This window comes from Staurois parvus, unplaced genomic scaffold (assembly GCF_062004578.1).
Source record: "Staurois parvus isolate SC_StPar_1 unplaced genomic scaffold, SC_StPar_1.0 ptg000154l, whole genome shotgun sequence".
NCBI lineage: Eukaryota > Metazoa > Chordata > Amphibia > Anura > Ranidae > Staurois > Staurois parvus.
In genome coordinates this window covers 10,224,864-10,244,496 of record NW_028317950.1, presented here as the reverse complement: position 1 = coordinate 10,244,496, position 19,633 = coordinate 10,224,864, and the positions used below count along the sequence as shown (strand labels likewise).

At 40.5% G+C, this 19,633-nt stretch overlaps 1 protein-coding gene across 1 annotated transcript in view; it reads right to left on the bottom strand.

Annotated features, from left to right (window-relative positions):
* Positions 1-19,633, bottom strand: part of EXD3 (exonuclease 3'-5' domain containing 3) — a 392,849-nt gene that overhangs the window by 24,530 nt on the left and 348,686 nt on the right. The window contains exon 21 of the mRNA XM_089675029.1: positions 643-739. Coding sequence (XP_089531155.1) covers positions 643-739 — 97 coding nt within the window. The remainder of the gene's footprint in view (positions 1-642; positions 740-19,633) is intronic.

Below are 19,633 nucleotides of genomic sequence, written 5' to 3'. Positions count from 1 at the left end.
GGGCACATTATCCTGCTGAAAGAGGCCACTGCCATCAGTGAATACCGTTTACATGAAGGAGTGTGCTAGATCAGCAATAATGTTTAGGTAGGTGGTACATGTCAAAGTAACATCCACATGAATAGCAGGACCAAAGGTTTCCCTGCAGAACATTGGCCACACTGCTTCTGCCGGCTTGCCTTCTTCCCATACTGCATCCTGATGTTATCTCTTTCTCAGGTAAGCAATGCACACACCCAACATCCACATGATGTAAAGGAAAACATGATTCATCAGACGAGGACACCTCCTTCCATTGCTCCATGTTCCAGTTCTGATGATCACATGCCCATTGTTGGCTGTGGACATTGGTCAGCATGGGCACCCCGAGCCCAGTGGGAGGCTACGCAGCCATTCGCAACAAACTGCGATGCCAATTTTTTCTACTTTCAATACATTAACTTCATGGACATGTTTACTTGCTGCCTACTATATCCCACCGACTTTCAGATGCCATTGTAACAAGTTAATCAACGCTACTTACTTAACCTGTCAGTTGTCAAAGTCGTGTCTGATCGATGTATATCAAAGATACATTTTGGAATTTCAAGGAAATGTACATTTAATAAACAGTTCAACATGCAACAACATTTATGATCTTACTTTCTTTGCCTTTGGAGTCTTCTCGATGTTCCCGAAGTTTCATTAACCTCATCATTTGTTCTTGGGAGATGTGCATGTACTTGTCACAATTACATACCTGAAAACAAGCAGAAAGCATAGGTAACCCACAGACCGTGCTAGATGGGAAGACACAATTTCACCTGCAAACATCCTGTTTTTTTCCAAACTCAAGACATTTGTGCCATGATCCAGGCTGTAAAACAGACCAGAATAATGCAGATACCATACTGACTCAACCAAACTAGTCTCCTGGTACAACAGTACACTCAGTGCATTTGGATACTGGAAGAGATAGGCTCCAAGAAGTTCAAAGCAAGTGGACTGTCCTAATTTCCAGAGTAGAAGAGGACTACTGGCAGGAATTTGAAATTACATCTCTTCGGTCACTAATTCGAGAGATAGAGTCATCCAAATAAAACTTAATCAAATTTACTACACCCAAATTAAATTAATGGCCTAGGGTTTAGCCACTTCCGATGAGGTGCGGTGACAGTTTTTTCATGCCAAATAGCAATGCTAATATATTTTTTAGTTCTAGTGACAGGTGACAAGCTTTTTTGCAGACTATCTTACATACTTATTCCAAAATTATGTTTATTGGGACCACTCAGGAGTCATTCCAAAAGGCAACTTCATTATCTGCTATTTTACGCAAAAAAAAAAAGTGCATTCTACTAAGGCCGCTTGCACACTTGGCATTTAGCCAGTTTACATCCAATCCTGGTGTTTTAGTGTTCCTGAGAGGCACAGCACAGTGTCAAGGCCCACTGCCTGCAGCCTGTTAAACTCTATGGCAGGCTGAAAAATGCTGCAGCTGGATGGGGCTTAACACTGTACCAAGTGCTACTTGCCTTTAAGGCCCTATGCATTTAGGGATGTATGCCTAGAACAGTTATTCTGCATTCCATGCATTTGTCCCTGAATTCATAGAGCCCTAAATGGAAGCAGTTTATATGTGTGATTCCAACTTTAAAGAAGTTGTACAAGGTCAAAAATTGTGGACAGGCTTGGTCTGTACAATTGCTGAGAGTCTGGCATGACTGAAAGGATAACACCTTCATCATTACTTCTGCTTATGGATTGTTTACTCATACGTTGAACATGCATGGCTCAAGCTTGTGATAGGTTTGCTTTAAACCTCAGATTTTATACATAACCCATACCACTGTCTGTTAAAGAGAAGTAACTCTAGCCAGTGGAATGCAGCAGATGTATGCTGAGACCTGAACTTTAGGCTGCAGATTTCTGGATCGGAGACCAAAGGTAAGTGTAAACTACAACAATGCACTCACCTTCTTTCTATTCTGGGATCTTACCATCCTTGAGTACTTGCTTAAAAACGAACTACTGGGGGGAATTCAATAAACACCTATGGCAGTCTTTTGGTGGTGTGACCTCTTTAAAACAGCCTATGCACAATTCAGGAAAGCCTTGCAATTGTTTTGTAAAGTTTTCTGACAGGTTCATCAGATTCAGGTAGTTCTCTTTACCTTGGACAGATTTCAAAATAATTAGTGCCAGTCTGCAGATAAACAAACTGGTGGTAATTAAGACCAACTCTGTGTTGGTGTAAAATGAGATGTCAGTGCTTGGAGGGGGGCATTTTGTGCAGGAAAGCTGTCATGAATATGACAACTTCCCACACAGGGCTTCCTAGCTGATGTCTTCTTAACCCTCTTGTATTTTATAATAGTGTAACTGTGCTGTCTACCCTTTAGATTGTACAGCACTGCGCAAAAGGTTGGCGCTATATAAATTCTGTATAATAATAATAATAATAACCGTATGAACTTGGCAGCCTCCAGCATCATAGCAATTGAAGACTCATCCCCTGGCCCCATTCAGTTGCTGGCTGGCAGCTGAAGGTAAATAAAAGTTTGGGATGCAAAGATGACTTTGCCTGAATATTTTTCCCAAATTTTGTACAATGGCATAATCATCATCCATACCCCTTTGTTTACTTTCAGCTGCTGACCTGCATGGGGAGGAGTCATCGTTTGCTTTGATGCTCTCAGCTGCACCGCTGACAGTGTCCTAGCCTGGACATGCACCTGGGATTGAGTTTCTGTGGTATGGACCCTCCAGCCCTAGTGATGCCCACCTTCATGCAACTGATTCATGTACCTATATCTGACAAGTACATGAATCTGTCACCCACAGCAAAGTTTCCGGAGGAGAAGCAGAATTCTAAGGAGTGCCTCCAACATTCCTTTTGAATTCCAGATTGGCTTTTAAATATTTTATCACATATACATGTAAAAGATCATCCCAATGTGAATAATTTTATTATGTATCATTGGTTAAAACCCATGTTTTAATATACTTTGTGCAAACATATATGTGAATAGGGTCAGCCATATCTATCCCTCATATATACAGGCTCTGTTTCCTGTAGTAGTGCTGAACAATGATTATGCTTTGTTGATCCTCTTATCTCATTGCAAGCATGTCAGACCAGGTTAGACTGACAGGACACAATAGACTCCTTTAGGCCTCTATGGATGTAAAACAGCCACCACACCACTGGTAACCAGACAACATGGGATCACACAAGGGAGCTCAAGAACTGTGGTTTACTCACAGCAAAATACTTTTTTTTTAAGCTAGAAATATACATTTTCTTGTATGTGCCATACTGATTCATATGAAGTATGAATTTTAATAGGCCCACTTTAAATAAGAATAAAAAAACCCCCCACAAATATGCAACAGGTAAAAAAAAGGATGAAAATAGTAAACTTGGCCTTTTACTATGTTTGGACAGTGTTGTGCTGTCTCATTTGCTTATTGGTACAGAAATGGCTTCCTGGCGATGTATTAAGGATATAAAAAGCGTGAGAAGTGGAAATGAGAGGTAGCCCTACGGACATGTATCCAGCCCGATGAGAAACAAGAAGGCTCAGGAAGAAAAACCGGTTCTTCAGCACAAGGTACACAAGAGAGAGGAAAGACGGCAAGGCAGGGGGTGCGTTGGGGGACTGAGCTGCGTGAACTTCTCATTAACAATTCCAAGGACAGGAAAGAGAACTTTGGCCCTGTCTGCAGAAGATTAAATGCTTAGGAATAATGACAATATCTGTAGATATAATTCCAGGTGTGACATTTCAGGAAAATGGATCATGGCTATTTATTGATGGGGTGGAAGCATGCAATGTCCAAAAAAGGGGATTTGCAGCTTTTAGGATTTTCTATCACACCCCTCATTAGAAAAAAATAATACAAAATGTAATTTGTCAGGTAGAGCAGGACTTCAGATCTAAAACATGTCCACTTTTTAAGTAACATTACAATTAAAAATACATGACAGAAAAAAAACAGTATCGTGCTGAAATAATGCCAGACTGTTTTAGTTAGGCCATTTATTCGAAAGGTGATCATATAAGATCACAGGACTAAAATCCCACCATAACTCAGTTACTGGATTACATCTTATGTTTTCTTTTATTGAAATTTATTACCGAGATTGCCACTGTAAAAAGGAGAAAATAATGTAAATAATATTGTTTTCAGTTCTTTGTGAATGCTGGGGAGTTAAACCACCTAATGGTTTCTCTGAGTCTGCATAGTTTTCAAATAGGCAGCCCTTGGCAGGTTGGAACACCACCTTATAAAATAAATATTGATTTTGTATGGATTTGTCTTTTCATTAACGTTAAGTGGTATGTATCCCTGAGGAAGGTGAGCTGCGCCCACCGCAACATCAGTTGCTATGCACTATAATTTAGATCCTTCATGGCAAGTCCTTGGGGAGTCTCTATTCGCCTTTTAAACACTTTGCCCATTTTGAAGTGCACCCAGGCCCATTCCCACGTCAATGAGTGGCTGTATCTTTATCACTTATATATAACACATAAATAAATAATAGTGCATACATATACACACCTGCTAATAAATATATACAGGATCCAGGGCTAGTTGCCTATACACAACATACACCGTTGCGTCACCTTTTATTCAATTTCAGCTCTGAAGGATGATTACTATGTCCTACTGGTTTGGGCTGCAAGACCATGCTGGACTGATTTTATCTAGTAATTGGAGGGTGGCTTTGTAGAGAGTAAGGCAGGGGTCACTTCCATTGGGTTACACCCAACGAGTGGTGGTGATGGACCCCCTTAAGGGTTTGGGCTGCTCTGGTACAACAAAGATGTAATCTCAGCAAGAGCTACTCGGGTAAGGAGGGAGGAGCACCCTATGTCCAGAATAACACAACTCTTGGTGTAAAATAATAATTGTTTATTGAGAGTGTAAAACATACAGATCAAGCCAACATATTTCAGGGGAATTGCCTTCCTCTTCTTCAGGGCTTTTAGTGCATGCTTTTGGAAAAAGGTGGGCTCCAAAAAGGTTCCTAAATTCCTCCAAAAGCACACACTAACATCCCTGAAAAAGGGGGAGGCAATTTCCCCAAAGCATATTGGCTCAATCTACACCAAGAGTTGTGTTATTCTGGACACTCCTCCCTCCTCACCCAACTACTATGTCCTACTGGCACAAAAACACATTTCTATCAAAATCAAAATTTTTCCTGCCAGTTATAGTAAGCCTCTGGTAAGTTTATGCACATTATTCATGAATGCATTGCAAAACTCCTCTGTATACCAGTATCTGGCCTATACTGATGTATATTTGAAGGTTACCACTGAAGTCCTTCTTCTGCAAATGCTACTTCCCTGGCTACAGGTTACAGGAAGGTAGTCTCTAAAGCAACCAATCAGGTATTGTCCTCCTTTACCTGAATCAGAAAAATCAGTCGGTATCTGACTAGTTGCTATGGGGAACACAAGCACTATGGAGCAATTCTCATTCTGAAACAGTTAATAGTCCAGGCATAGTATTAACAACATTACTCCCTGTTACCCGTGAGCAGAGTCACAGCAAGGCCAGGAGACACCTTGACAGTAAGCAAACAAGGCGCTCGCTGGCTTGTACGGTGAACGCCCTTGCAAGCATAGTGAAAACATGCCAAGTAGTTTCAAATGGTAAAAACCTGCTGGTTGCTTTATACAGTATATCCGCTGAAGCCCCACATAGCATGGTAATGGTATCTTTTTACGTCAGGTTCTACTTTCTGTAGCCCAATATATGCATATTTAATTACTGTAATTAAAGTATCACTAGAAATCCGGATTACGGTTCCTGATTCCCAGTTCGACAGACTTACTTGAACCTTACATAATTTTTATAAAACTGCAATTTACATCTAGATCAGCAGTCACTAAATGGTGGACCGCGGTCTGAGAACGGCCACAGCAGTGCTCCCTTCTGGACCGCCAACTCGCAATGATAGATCTGCTGCTGAGCAGGGCGGTCGTCATGGCAACATGACATCACATGTGCGCCCTACCCCTTGCAGCTCACTGTCTCTCCGGCTCCCGCTCCCTGCCTGTACACAAGCATCCTTCAGAAAGGATCCCGGCACAGCTCCTGTATGTGCTCAAGGTAGGGGCACTCTGATGGGCACATTTAATGTTAAGGGGCACTCTGATGGGCACATTTAATGTTAAGGGTCATGCTGATGGGCACATTTAATGTTAAGGTAAACTCTGATGAGCACTACATAGAATGTGCCCATCAGAGTGCCCCTTAACATAAAATGTACCCATCAGAGTGCCCCTTAATATAAATGTGCCTGTCAGAGTGCCCCTTAACATAAATGTGCCATTAGAGTTCCCCTTAACATAAAATAAGATGCATGCTGATGGGCACATTTATATTAAGGGGCACTCTGATGGGTACATTTTATGTTAAGGGACACTCTGATGGGCACATTTAATGTTATGGTAAACTCTGATGAGCACTACATAGAATGTGCCCATCAGAGTGCCCCTTAACATAAAATGTACCCATCAGAGTGCCCCTTAATATAAATGTGCCTGTCAGAGTGCCCCTTAACATAAATGTGCCATTAGAGTTCCCCTTAACATAAAATAAGATGCATGCTGATGGGCACATTTTATATTAAGGGGCACTCTGATGGGTACATTTTATGTTAAGGGGCACTCTGATGGGTACATTTTATGTTAAGGGGCACTCTGATGGGTACATTTTATGTTAAGGGGCACTCTGATGGGTACATTTTATATTAAGGGGCACTCTGATGGGTACATTTTATGTTAAGGGACACTCTGAGGGGCACGTTATGTTAAGGGGGCACAAATGGGCACATACTGTGGAAAGGGGCACGCTGATGGGTACATGTGATGGAAAGGGGCACTCTGATGGGGAATATGATGTAAAGGGGCACTCTGATGGGGAAATATGATGTAAAGGGGCACTCTGATGGGGAAATATGATGGAAAGGGGCACTCTGATGGGGAAATATGATGGAAAGGGGTACTTTGAGTGTAAGGGGGCACTCTGACGGGAATACCTGATGCAAGGTGGCACTGTGAAGGGGATACCTGACATAAAGGGGCACTGTGATGGGGACAACTGATGTAAAAGAGCACTCTGATGGGCACACCTGATGTGATAGCATTACATGATGTAATGTTGCACTCTGATGGCGACACCTAACGTAAGGGGGCACACTGATGAGCATACCCTATTCGGACCTTGGCCAAAGGAAAATTTTAGTGACCAGACCTCCTTGAGCTTTAATTCAATACCCCTGTCCTAAATCTTCCAGACTAAGTTCACTACAGAACACATAATTATGCTACGGCCTTTGTTTTGTAATTTTACTACAACTGTAAATGATTCATCTAGATCAGGCATGTTGCTACTACTTTGTGTCCTTTGGTGGTGTATTGTGATGTTCCAGTCAAAATGTGTTTAAAATTTGGATAAATTGGGGAAGAAGTAACATTTATCTCAGGCTTGCATTCCAACCTGTAACCCACAACTGGGTCACTTCATGTCTGTCAAGCCCTTTTGAAGACATTGGGGGAGTGATGGTCCCATGGACAGCAATAAAAACATTCAACAAAGAAAAATGGGGAAGCAGGAGCTTGGACCCTTCTCTAAAAACAAAAACAAATCCAACCCATCATTTTGATACTATAAAAAAATGTAATAGTAACTAGAAACATACTGGAGATACACACACAGGGTTAATTAGCCCACTACTGCTCCTAATGACTGTCAGTGCAGGGGCATTTATTACTCCCATTAACCACTGAAGGATTTTTACTCCCAATGACCATCCATGTGGGTCATTTATTACTTCACCAATGTTGGGGCATTTATGACACCACTTACCAAGAAGTATTTATTACTCCAACAGACTATGGACACAGGCCACTATTCACACTGACCACTGATGCAGGGGGTAGTTTTTTTTACTTCAACTGACCATCCACAAAGGAACCTTTATTACCCTGACTGACCACCACCAACATAGAGGCATTTATTACTTCCACTAACCACTGGCAAAAGGAATAAATTACTCCCATTCATCATCGGCATAGGGGCATTTTTACTTCCATTGATCACCGGCATAGGGGCATTTTTACTTCCACTGATCACCGGCATAGGGGCATTTTTACTTCCACTGATCACCGGCATAGGGGCATTTTTATTTTCACCACTGATGCAAAGACATGTATCACTCCCCGTTGACCACCAATGCATGGGCATGATTACTCCCAAAAATATGTGACACTGGGACATTTTTTTTACGCCTGACCACAGTCTGGACCCCAAACAGTGTGATGGACAGCAAACTGGCCTGCTGCTTAAAATGTTTAGGAACCCCTGTTCTGATGATTTAAAAAAATTCACTGCAACCTCAGTTCTGCATTACTTTGGATCATGACCTGTTCTAGATCCACCATTTGGAACAGAAAAGGATCTGTATCCTAGTCAACCTGTAATTCGCTCTGACAAAATACAAGTATGGATCTCGAAAATCCCAACATGTAATCTGTCAAAGAGCTAACATTATGAAAAAGGTTGTTTATTTGGATTTGACGCAAGGTCCCCAGGAAATAGGTTTATTATTCCCTTCCTCTCTGTCTCCATTTCACGCTGGGGGATAATACAGAGCAGACTACACATTAATCTGCCGGGACAACAAGGCTTTGCTCAGGAGCTGCTCTTTCCCTCTGATGGGAATGAGTTAACAGGGGGGAAGGGGTAGAGGAAAGTCCCTGCTATGTGCTACTGTATTTTTGGCAGCCAACAAACAAACAAAAGAGACTTGGAAGCTGATAGAGGTTCCCAGGGAATAGGTGTTAAGTGCTCCCTGTCTCTTCTCCCCCTGACAGTCTCTGGGGTGTGAGAAATACAACTTCATTATACTTCATTAGGAAGTGGCTGTCCCTTGGAATCTTCCCTGGCTGGCCAGTTCCATAGGCAATAAAACAGATCTTTCAAATGCAAACAGATGACAGTTTAAAGGAAACCTGTCATGAGAGATATGTGAAGGCTATCACCAATGACCTCTGACTCAAAAAATGCTAAATGCCTTGCTGTGAAATTGATGCTTTGGCTTCAGTACTTTAGATTATTGACCTACAGCAGGTACACAGATAAGGACATACTTGTTCCAGGTGTGGCTCTGAAACCAGAGACAACCAGGCATGTAGCATTTTTATAAACAGGTTAGCAATGGCAATCTCCATGTTTCAAAAATGGCAAGTTGTGCTTAACGGTCTTTTGTAAAAACTTTTATTTGGTTTGCATGGAAGAATTATTTTTGCTAAGAGTTTTGGAATAAGGGAACTGGCTATTTGTATTTCTTAGGTATTTTGCTAAAATTCTTTATGGCCCAACTGCTCTCAGGCTAGACTCTTGGCTGGTTGTGCTATAAACACACTAAGCTTGACTGTGGTGCAGTGCGCTGGAAGGCGCTGGTATACCTCTGAGAAACAAAAGTGACTGCATGAGGTTTATAAATCGGTCTGAATAATATTTTTACTTCAGATAGTTTTACAATTGTCATCTTCTGGTACCATGAATGCAAAATGACCAACTGACCTGGCCGAAAACTACCGTGCTCAGTTTGAGGCTATGGCTAGATCAAGTGCACTCTGTTCCTGCATTTGTCGAACTACTATACTGAAATTATAATTGATTGTAAAAAGAAACCAAGTTTGGATTTAACATATGGAGCACCAAGTTTTAGGTACAAGATACTTTTGTGGCAGACAAAGTATGTCCGCATCTCAGGGAGTGTCCCTTGCAATGTTTGGTTACAAAATGCTGCTTGGTCTTCTCTGATATTTAATAATAGACCAAATATTGGAAGAAAGGCAAAAAGCATAAAAAAAAGAAAAAAAAAAATCACATTAACATGTTCCCTTTTTATTCATGTAAAGTGTACATTTCAATAGCTGGTAGCGTTAATATAATTATCATTGATTGATTTGGAGATGCAGCCAACTTTCTGTGACCACCAACGTTCAATCATTTGCCAAGCTGATGCTCCTGTTTGTGTTTGAAAGCTGCTAGTAAGCTAACCATCATATAAATACTACTTATCATAGTAGCTCACCCCGATGAACTATCCACACCACCCCTATCATAGTAGCCCAGTCCTAATAAATTATCCTCAACTCTCCTATCATAGTAGCCCAGTACTATAAACTATCTTTAACAATAGCAAACTTTTTTTTAACTTTCTTCCAGGTTTGAAATTACCAGGCAGGATCCTCTATAACATCTCTATGGGAAGCGTATAAGAAACTCTCAAAGCAAGTTACTATATAGAACATTTGTCTTGTCTGTAATGTTACTAAAAATACTTCATTAGTGAAAATTAGCAAGTTGTTGACAAACAGTGTCATGTAGCAGTTGGGCATTATGGTGGCCCAGCATCCTTTTGCCCATATGGCTAGCATACTGTAGCCAAATTGCTGGTGAGAATGGACAGGTGTAGTCGCAGAAGGATCTGGCAGAAGTGTGTAATTGGCATCAGTGTACTAATCTGTAGTGGACAAGCTGGGGAGAGGAGATAGGTCAGTGGGAAAAGCCAAATGCTCTCGAAACAATAGCAGACATTTGCCTGTTGGAGACTTGTGAAATGTCTTTGAAACATCATTAATAGACATTCACAAGGATGCCATTACTATTTTGAGTGCCATTTGCTGGTTTAACACAGACATGCCAAACATCAGCTTTTGATGGCCAAATGTCACCCTTTGGTCTATACATTTCTTTGTCTAAATAAATGTTACCATATTGGCCAATTGTAGTAAGTTTCTCCAGCTGTAAAAAGAAACCAACTTTGGAATCAGCATATGGAGCTTCAAATTTCAGGCTTGAGATACTTATGTGGCAGCCAAAACATAGACTTGGCCTGGGTGGATTTGAAGTTAGTGAGGACTACGTGCAGAAACAAGGGTCTGTGTTTGCTGTCTGAATGCACAATCTTGCTTGGTCTTCACAGAGAAGTAATAACATTAAAAAAGTGGTAAATAGAAGATTGGTAAAGGAAGAGCACTAGCCAGTACCATGATTTAAAAACCTCAGAGCCAGACTGGTGACCTCAGTTGTACCCACTGTGGATAAGCAATATAACCTGGTCTCCTGCCTGCCCCCAGCCTATGATGTAACAGTAAAGGAACAGTAGAATACTCTAAAGTCATGTCCTTGTCAACACATGTGGCAAACCTGGTTGGCTACTATCATAACTTAAAATGAAAATGATCGTGATTAAATTAGTCAGTTCTCCTGACAGGGATTATTGTGTGCCAGACTTGCAAGTTTAAAGGAAACTTGTCAAAAAGGACTATGTGCTTTGCCATTGCTGTCCTCCTTCTGAAAATGCTATTTTTCAGGCTGTTTCTGACTTCAGTACTTCTGAGACACTACAAGAATGTAGCAAATGAAAGCAAGAATTCCTCAAAGCATATGGAAAATTCACTTCCTTTTTTTTGTTCTGGTGTCCATTGTCCCCTGTACAGAAAATGATGAGAAATCCAAGATTTCACAGTTGTCACCATAACAGAAGGTAAAGGGAAATCATCCAATGGAGACACCTGTTTAAGTGACAAGAGGAGAATTCTACTAACCTTGTTAAAATTTTCATTTTTGTTTGTTCTTTTAAATGGGTAGTATAAAAAACCTAAACTGGGCTAATAAAACATTAGATGTTGCACCTTTTAAAAAAAAAAATTTAAGTTTTACCTAACTATATTTAAAGCTAAAGCATTTTATTTTTGTTTGAATATAGTAGAGAAGATTTAAATCCTCTGTCTTTTTTTTTGCTATCTGTGTCCCACTTGGGGAATTTTGCTTCACTTCCCCTCCTGTAGATACAAGGAAGGTAAAGGAAATTCTTCCAAAGTCAGGGCAGTCTTCTCTCCTCTAAGACTGTCCCCCAGAACAAATGTCACCATTAGAAGATTTCCACTTCAATTCCTATTGAAACAAAAAAAATATTGGATTTTTCCTCACTTTCAGTCTTGGCGACAATGGTCACCAATTCAAATAGAGAGGGTGAATCTTCATAACAGGGCAGCAGACAGCAACAAAAACCAAAATGAAGTTCTAACCCCTCACTACTCTATCCAATATATAAAAAAACAAACTTTAAAGGCACATTCACACCAAGAAGTGCCCCAGCCTGCTAATATTGTTCACTGAGGCAAGCTGTGTTAATGCCCAACACACAGAAAACAGCTTGTTCTCAAATTCTTCTAAAATGCACACAACACACTGGGTTTGATTTGATTTACTAAAGTGCAAGTGCAGTTGAACTCATTTTCCCCCAAATTAGTGAATGTGGTGAAGCATCACTTTGTAAAGAATACCCAATCAGGTGCAAGGAAAAAAAAACAAAAAACAGCCTTTTTTTTCTTGCACATGATTGGATGATAGACATTAACAGAGCTTCGCCACATTCACTAAGCTCTGGGGAAAATGAGTGCAACTGCACTTGCAAAGTGCACAGTCTATTGGCCTATAGTAAATTACCCCCATTGTGTGTAGTAGCATTCTTCACATGTGTTGGGGCAGCGTTCATTATTTATGACACCATAGTACATTGTACCATGCTTTGAGACAGTGTACACAGTCCCAAGATCAACGAAGAAGAGTATTGGAAGAAGGAGCATGGTACCGCAGATGTTTATTGCATGGTAGAACTTTAGGGACTGCATAGGTTTTTTAACCTGTCGAATAGATTTTCATCATGAGAGCTCTAAGCTGGAGGGCATCAATCTGCCATCACAGATGCTACATCATCAACTGATTATTTATTTATATAAATCCCATGCCTAGTGCTACCCACACACATTTAGATTTCTCTCGTTCAGTCTGTGGGCATAACTAGAAAAATCTAACAGATTTCTCCATCAATGCTGAAATGTCAGCTATTGTATTCAAGCAGCCATGACATCCACCTCTCCTCGACTATCCAGTGTCTGGATCTGCTAAGATGCAGTCACTGTTTGGCCACCAATTTTCCACTCAGCTCCTTTGATTTTTTTAGTCGAACTTTGTTGGGCCCAGGGGGTGCCAACAAGACGACCCATGGTTCAAATTTCAGCTAATTCAGCAGGAATTGGCTGACATTTGATCCATGTATGTATTGTCGCTTAAGAGCTGCTTAGTGTTCATCAAATCCTCTTTAAATGAAACAGAATGCCATGTCCTGTTTACAGCCACAATGATGTCATTAGTGAGATGCAAATAATGCTGTGCTGAATTCTTCTTTTGTCTAAAGTGGATTCCAGGTGCAGGAAAAATTAAAAAAAAAAAAAAAAACCTCACGAGAGAGTGTCAGAAAAATGATGATCTGCTGGGGCTAGAGGTTTATTACGCCTCCCAGAAAAGTTGCAGGATCACAGCGACTCCATCTCCACACTTAATTCCATAAGTGAAGATGAATTGGGTGAGAGACTGAATTATTTTCTTAAATTAAAGGAAACAGCGACCTTAATTCTATCATAAACACCCCATAGCAGTATGGAAAGCCAGGATGTGAGCCAAGCCTCGGTCGGCGCACGCTCTGGCATTCCAGGATCTGCTGGAAATGAGATGCACATGGGTCGGCTGGGAGAGCAGACACTCCTTAGAGACAAACATGGATTTACACTTGATGCATGCTCTGTCTGTACAGGATACAAGTGCACAGCCCCAGGCTCAACATCGCGCTGCACTCTGTTTGCTCTCAGCTAGCCTGACATTTGCACATTCCTAAAGGGACACATTAACACCTTCAAGGGATGCTCTGGTGAGCTTTCTGTGTATGCAGTTCTTAGTCGATGAAAGGAATTTTTTATTCAAGACTTATACTTTTCCAACACTACTGTTCATATTTTAACACTCATACTGTATATTCATTTTTGTATATTCCTCCTCTAGTGGATCTGGACCAAGCAGTAACAGTCAAAGCCATTATAAATGGCTGCTGAGATCAGATCAATCAGGGCATAGAGCAAGCCGTCTGGTTTCTTTGTAATCGTTTCTATATAGTTAACAAGAAAAATGGCCATTAGAAGAGAGGTTGTAAGTCTGCATGTATAAAAACAACCGTAAAATGACTAATAACATGCCAGCTACTGAAAGCCAATAAATATTCATTTTTTGAGTGTGATAAATTAAAGGAAACCTCTGCTAAGGGAAATATACAGACAGCCATTACTGATCTTCTCTAAAAATGATAGTTACATTGATCCGCTGGCATCAGTAGCTGATAAGTCACTGACCTGGATCATGCAAATCAGGCACTCTGACCACTTGCTAAATGCTTGTTCTGAGACAGTGGTTCAGAAATGATTTAAGATGTAGGCATCCTGGCAATTATGATTTTTAGGAGGCCAGCAACAGCTTCCTTTGTATTTTTCTCAACACAGGTTTCCTTTAGAGTGTATATCCAGTGAATTTTTTTTTTTTACATTTTGGATAAAGTGGAAACAGATAAGGACTCATGTCAGGTATTTACTGTTACTCAGGGCTCTGATAGGATGATTACCTCTCACTTCCTGACTTAGTGAGTTTCCCTTACTTCCTGCCAGATGAATACATTGTCACCAACAGCTACATAGATGGAAATAAAAAAAATGCTTATTTGATAAGTGTAGTAAGGTAAGCCTAGAAGGATGGAATATCTGCCCTTGGGAGCGCAGGTCTGGCTTATCTGGTAGACACCAAGGAGCACCTATAGACAGATGAATCACATCTATGTACTAATCTAGGACCACTAGAATCACTGGGATTACCTCTACACATCTGTCAATGAGCAACAGAGAAAATGTTTATGAGAAAAGTAGAGGAACACTAAAACCTGTCACCCTTATTTTTTCTTTAATTTCTGTCTATGTACCTTTTGTAGATTTCCCCCTACTTCCCATCTGATTAAACAGATTCCCAGTAATCCAACAAAGGTTCTTAACCTTCACCATTGTATCCATCAAAAAAAAAAAGCTTTGGCTGGACACACTTTTTGGCTTTTCTGGTTGTGATAAATAAAAAAGTATGCATATATTTTAAGTGTCAAAACTCCTATGCTCAAAAACGTGCCATGTCAATGACCATAACAAATGCTCTCTCACCACCTTCCCACTGTCATTCTATACTCACGGAACCCCCTTTTGCCTTCAGATCTGCCTTAATTCTTCATGGCATAGATTCAACAAAGTGTTGGAAACATTCCTCAGAGATTTTGGGCCAAATTGACATGAGTTACTGTTGCCTTTCTATCATCCCGAACCAGTCTGCCCATTCTCCTCTGACATCAACAAGGCATTTTTGTCCACACTACTGCTGTTCACTGGATATTTTCTCTTTTTCGGACTATTGTCTGAAAGTCCTAGAGATGGTGGAGCGTGAAAATCCCAGTAGATCAGCAGTTTTTGACATACTCAGACCAGCCAATCTGGCACCAGCAAAGTCATTTAAATCTTATTTCTTTCCCATTCTGATGCTCGGTTTGAACTTCAGCAAGTCGTCTTCACCACGTCTAAATGCCTAAATGCATTGAATTTGTGTTACCAAGCAATTGAACTAGTGTACCTAATAAAGTGGCCGGTGAGTGTATTTCCATCGTACAACCCCAACTCCAAAAAAGTTGGGACGCTGTGTGAAATCTACATAAAAACAGAATGCAATGATTTGCAAATCTCATAAACCCATATTTTATTCACAATAGAAAACATATCACATGTTTAACTAAGAAAATGTACCATTTTAAGAAAAAAATAGTCATTTTGAAACTCATGGCAGCAACCTGTCTCAAAAAAAGTTGGGAAAGGACAACAAAAAACTGGCAAAGTAAGAGGTACTAACAAGGAGGAGCTGAAAGAACGTTTTGAAATTAAATAGGTTAATTGGCAACAGGTCAGTAACATGATTGGGTATTAAAAGAGCATCTTGGAGAGTCAGAGTGTCTCAGAAGTAAAGATGGATTGTGGTTCACCATTCTATAAAAAGTGTAATCTAAAAATTGTTGACCAAATTCAGTATAACGTTCATCAATGCAAAATTGCAATGATTTTAAATCTATCATCTACAGTCTATAACATCATGAAAAGATTCAGAGAATCTGCAAAAACTCTCTGTGTGCAAGGGACATGGCTGAAATGCAACACTAGATTTTTAGGCTCTCAGACGGCACTGGTTTAAAAGCAGAAATTATGCTAGACATCACTGCATGGGCTAAGGAATACTTCCAGAAATCACTGTCCGTGAACACAGTTTGCTGTGCCATCCAAAAATATGCAAGGTAAAGCTCTATCATGCAAAGAATTAACCATATCTGAATATGATCCAGAAACACTGCTGTCTTCTCTGGGCCAAAGCTCATTTAAAATGGTCTGTTGCAAAGTGTAAAACTGTTCTGTAGACAGACGAATCGAAATTTGACATTCTTTTTGGCAACCATGGGCACCAGGTCCTCCGGACTAAAAGGGAGAAGAACCTTCCAGTTTGTGACCAGCGCTCAGTTCAAAAGCCTGCATCTCTGATAGTAATGGGGTGCATCAGTGCGTATAGGATGGACAACTTGCACATCTGGAAAGGCACCATTAATGCTGAAAGATATATTCAGGTAAATGCTCCCATCCAGATGTCTTTTTTCATCTTGCATGGATGGGAGCATATACCTTGCATCTTTTGGTAGGACCATGCTAAAATGTTTCTGCAATCTATTTCAAAATTACATTTTTTAGTACATTTTTTTGAGTTTAAATATTTGATATGTTTTCTATTGTGATTAAACTATGGGTTTAGGAGGATTGCAAATCATTGCATTCTATTGTTATGTAGATTTTACACGGCATCCCAAATTTTTTGGAATTGGGGTTGTAAAAGTCCCCTCACTGCCATCAATACTACCAGTGGTCTATGTTAAAAAACCCTCATCTCTGGCAGGCGAAGTAGTAGTGGAATGCATTGTGTTTGTACTATATAGTGACCTCAGCCATCAAGAGTTGAGAAAGCTATGACAGAGACTGCAGTATTGCTGTTACCAAGTTTCTCGGGTCCTAAGGTGGCCTTTGCATAAAGGATGTGAAAATTCTGTGGGTAAAAGCAGAGTAGGCAAGATTGAATTTTCCTAAACAGGGGAGCCATACTGGTCTGCATGAGGCACCACAGAATCCCAGGGTGACCATAGATTAATCAATAACTACGGCATGCTTTTAATTTGCAGTTCTGACCTTCTAGGAGGGGGTAATGTTTCTTCAGAGGTCAAAGATACTCTTATCTATGAACTAGAAGAAAGGACCAAGAGATTGCATGTGTGCCACCAGTGAAGATCACAGTACATCCCAGGGCTGGAAAGACACAGGCATTTAGTTAGTCTCCCATTCTCTGGATATCTGCCTGTCTGCGGCTGGAAAATAAAGTGTTTTAAAGTGCTACATTTTCACTTTGGACATTCTTTTGGGTTTTTGTATGTCAAACATTGATGTTAGCTGCCTAGATATTGTAATCCCTAGTGAAGGATTATTTCATAAAGAGTAATTTATGCATTACATTTCAAGTAGTATTACAGCATCTGTTAACTGTTCAACACTTTGCTTCTGAACAAGTGCAATGAAATGCAAAAAAATGGTACTGTTCATATTACATAACATATACAGTATACAACCAATAGACTACAGTGTCTGTCAGAAAATAAAATTCTATCAAAATGGCCCACTTTGTTCATAACAAAAGTGAGCAAAAGGCCACCTTGTCCACATTAAGTCAAATTATGACCCCGCTTTACTTATGCCCTGAGTGAGGAGGGTTAATGTCACAGCCCAAACAAAGGCCCTGAAAGTCAGCTAAAATTCTGGGTGGTCAGCTATTTAACTGTATTGTCCTGAGGGGAAAGGACAGGGAGGGGGACAGAATAGCTGGAAAAATAATTGGATCAGCAGTAACTATATATATATCTGTAAAGATGAGAATGATGCAAAAAAAAGAAAAAAGACAATCAGCCACCTCTGAGCCTGCGAATGGGTTAACGAGTTCTTATCCTAAGTAAGTTTGCAAACATTCCACAGTGACTTTTACAATTGCGCTGCCCTTGTCAGACTGGTTTGTGTATCCAGCCTTAGAATCCATAACTTAGGGTAGCTCATCGGAGGGGGTGGAGATACCGCTCTGGCGAAGATGACCTTCATCTCAAGGGAAAGTCACGTAGATCCCTTACTTGTACTTACAATGCTGCGAGGTGTGAAATTTCAGTTTTAACAAACGCAAAGAACCACCATACAAGTGAATTTAAACTACAGCTACAGGAGTTGCACAGGGTGACACTGTCCTGAATCAAGGAGGGGAACCTGTATAACTGCTGACCATATGTAGCTGTGTGCTGCCAATACTGTATAGGATACAGCAGCATTTTCTTTCCTGAACATCTCTTTCAGGTATTCTATAAAATAGAAGTGTAGGAGATAGGTGGAATTATTGAAGGCTGTTGCAGGGGATTGTAGTGGACCCTGATCCAATTTTGCTCTGGGGCCCCATGGCATTAAAGCTGGCCATAGATAGATCTTTTTTATTAATTAGCCAGCAAAAAAATGAACAAATTCCCCATCTACACAATCGAGTTGAAAGGAGAAACCTTGCTGCACTATTGTATTTTAACAGTGGGGGTCAGAATCCACTGATCAGGTTGGCTGCATGAATTACTTGAATGAATGGTTTCCAACATTCCCGTTTGAGAGAAGCCAATCTTTAGGTCAACTTCTCTCTTGTAGGAATGGCCATAGATGGATTGACAATCGGCCAGTCCCTGTTGCACCATCCAAATTTCAATCAATCTATGGTTAGCTTTAGTTTTGAGGAACAGCAATAAAAACATGCTACAGAAAAAATGCAAACAGCTGATAACAAAGAGAGCTCTTGGTCAAATTTTCTTTTGAGCAGCTGACAGATTGATTTCACTAGCTACCTGGGATGGCCCTGGTCAGCTACTGTAACTCTTTGTATACACAACATGAGACTGGTGTGTATCCAAGCTCAGCGCACCCATTGTAGACCTGAATAACCTCTCAGGAGGGCTAATCCGAGGTATATTATCTCTTTCAGATCTTATCAGCTGTGTGACTGAGGGTAAACAGTGGCTCTGTGACCTCAGCTCATGGGAAGATGAATGCAATCAGATTTTAACAGGAGAGATTTTCGGAACTCCCAGCCTTGTTAATTTTCCCATAAATTCCTGTGTGGATCTGTCAGCGATCCTGTCAGCTAGAGTGTGAAGAGGGGACCTCTGCAGTTCTCACATCACGTCAACACCTGAGCTTTGATCCTTTCAACTTCCCTGATGAAGCTCTTTTATCTGGAATGTGTGAAAATCCTCAATGCATTCCATCACATCCATTATCTGAAATGATACTTTAATTCTCAGTGAAGCAAACTGCTTAAGCAAGTTGACTACTGTAGGAGGTGTTATTCCTATTTTCACTAATAGCTTCCCAGGGTCTACCCTCTTCTTCTCTGTCCAGCAGTACTGATACTGAAAGTTTAGCACAAAGTTAAAAAAAAATCTGCAATCACAAAATATTGTGGCAAAAAAAACTGAGAAGGAAGACTCCCGAAAAACATCTGTTTACCTGTTCACAGGAGAAGCTTTCAGGAGTCTACCTCC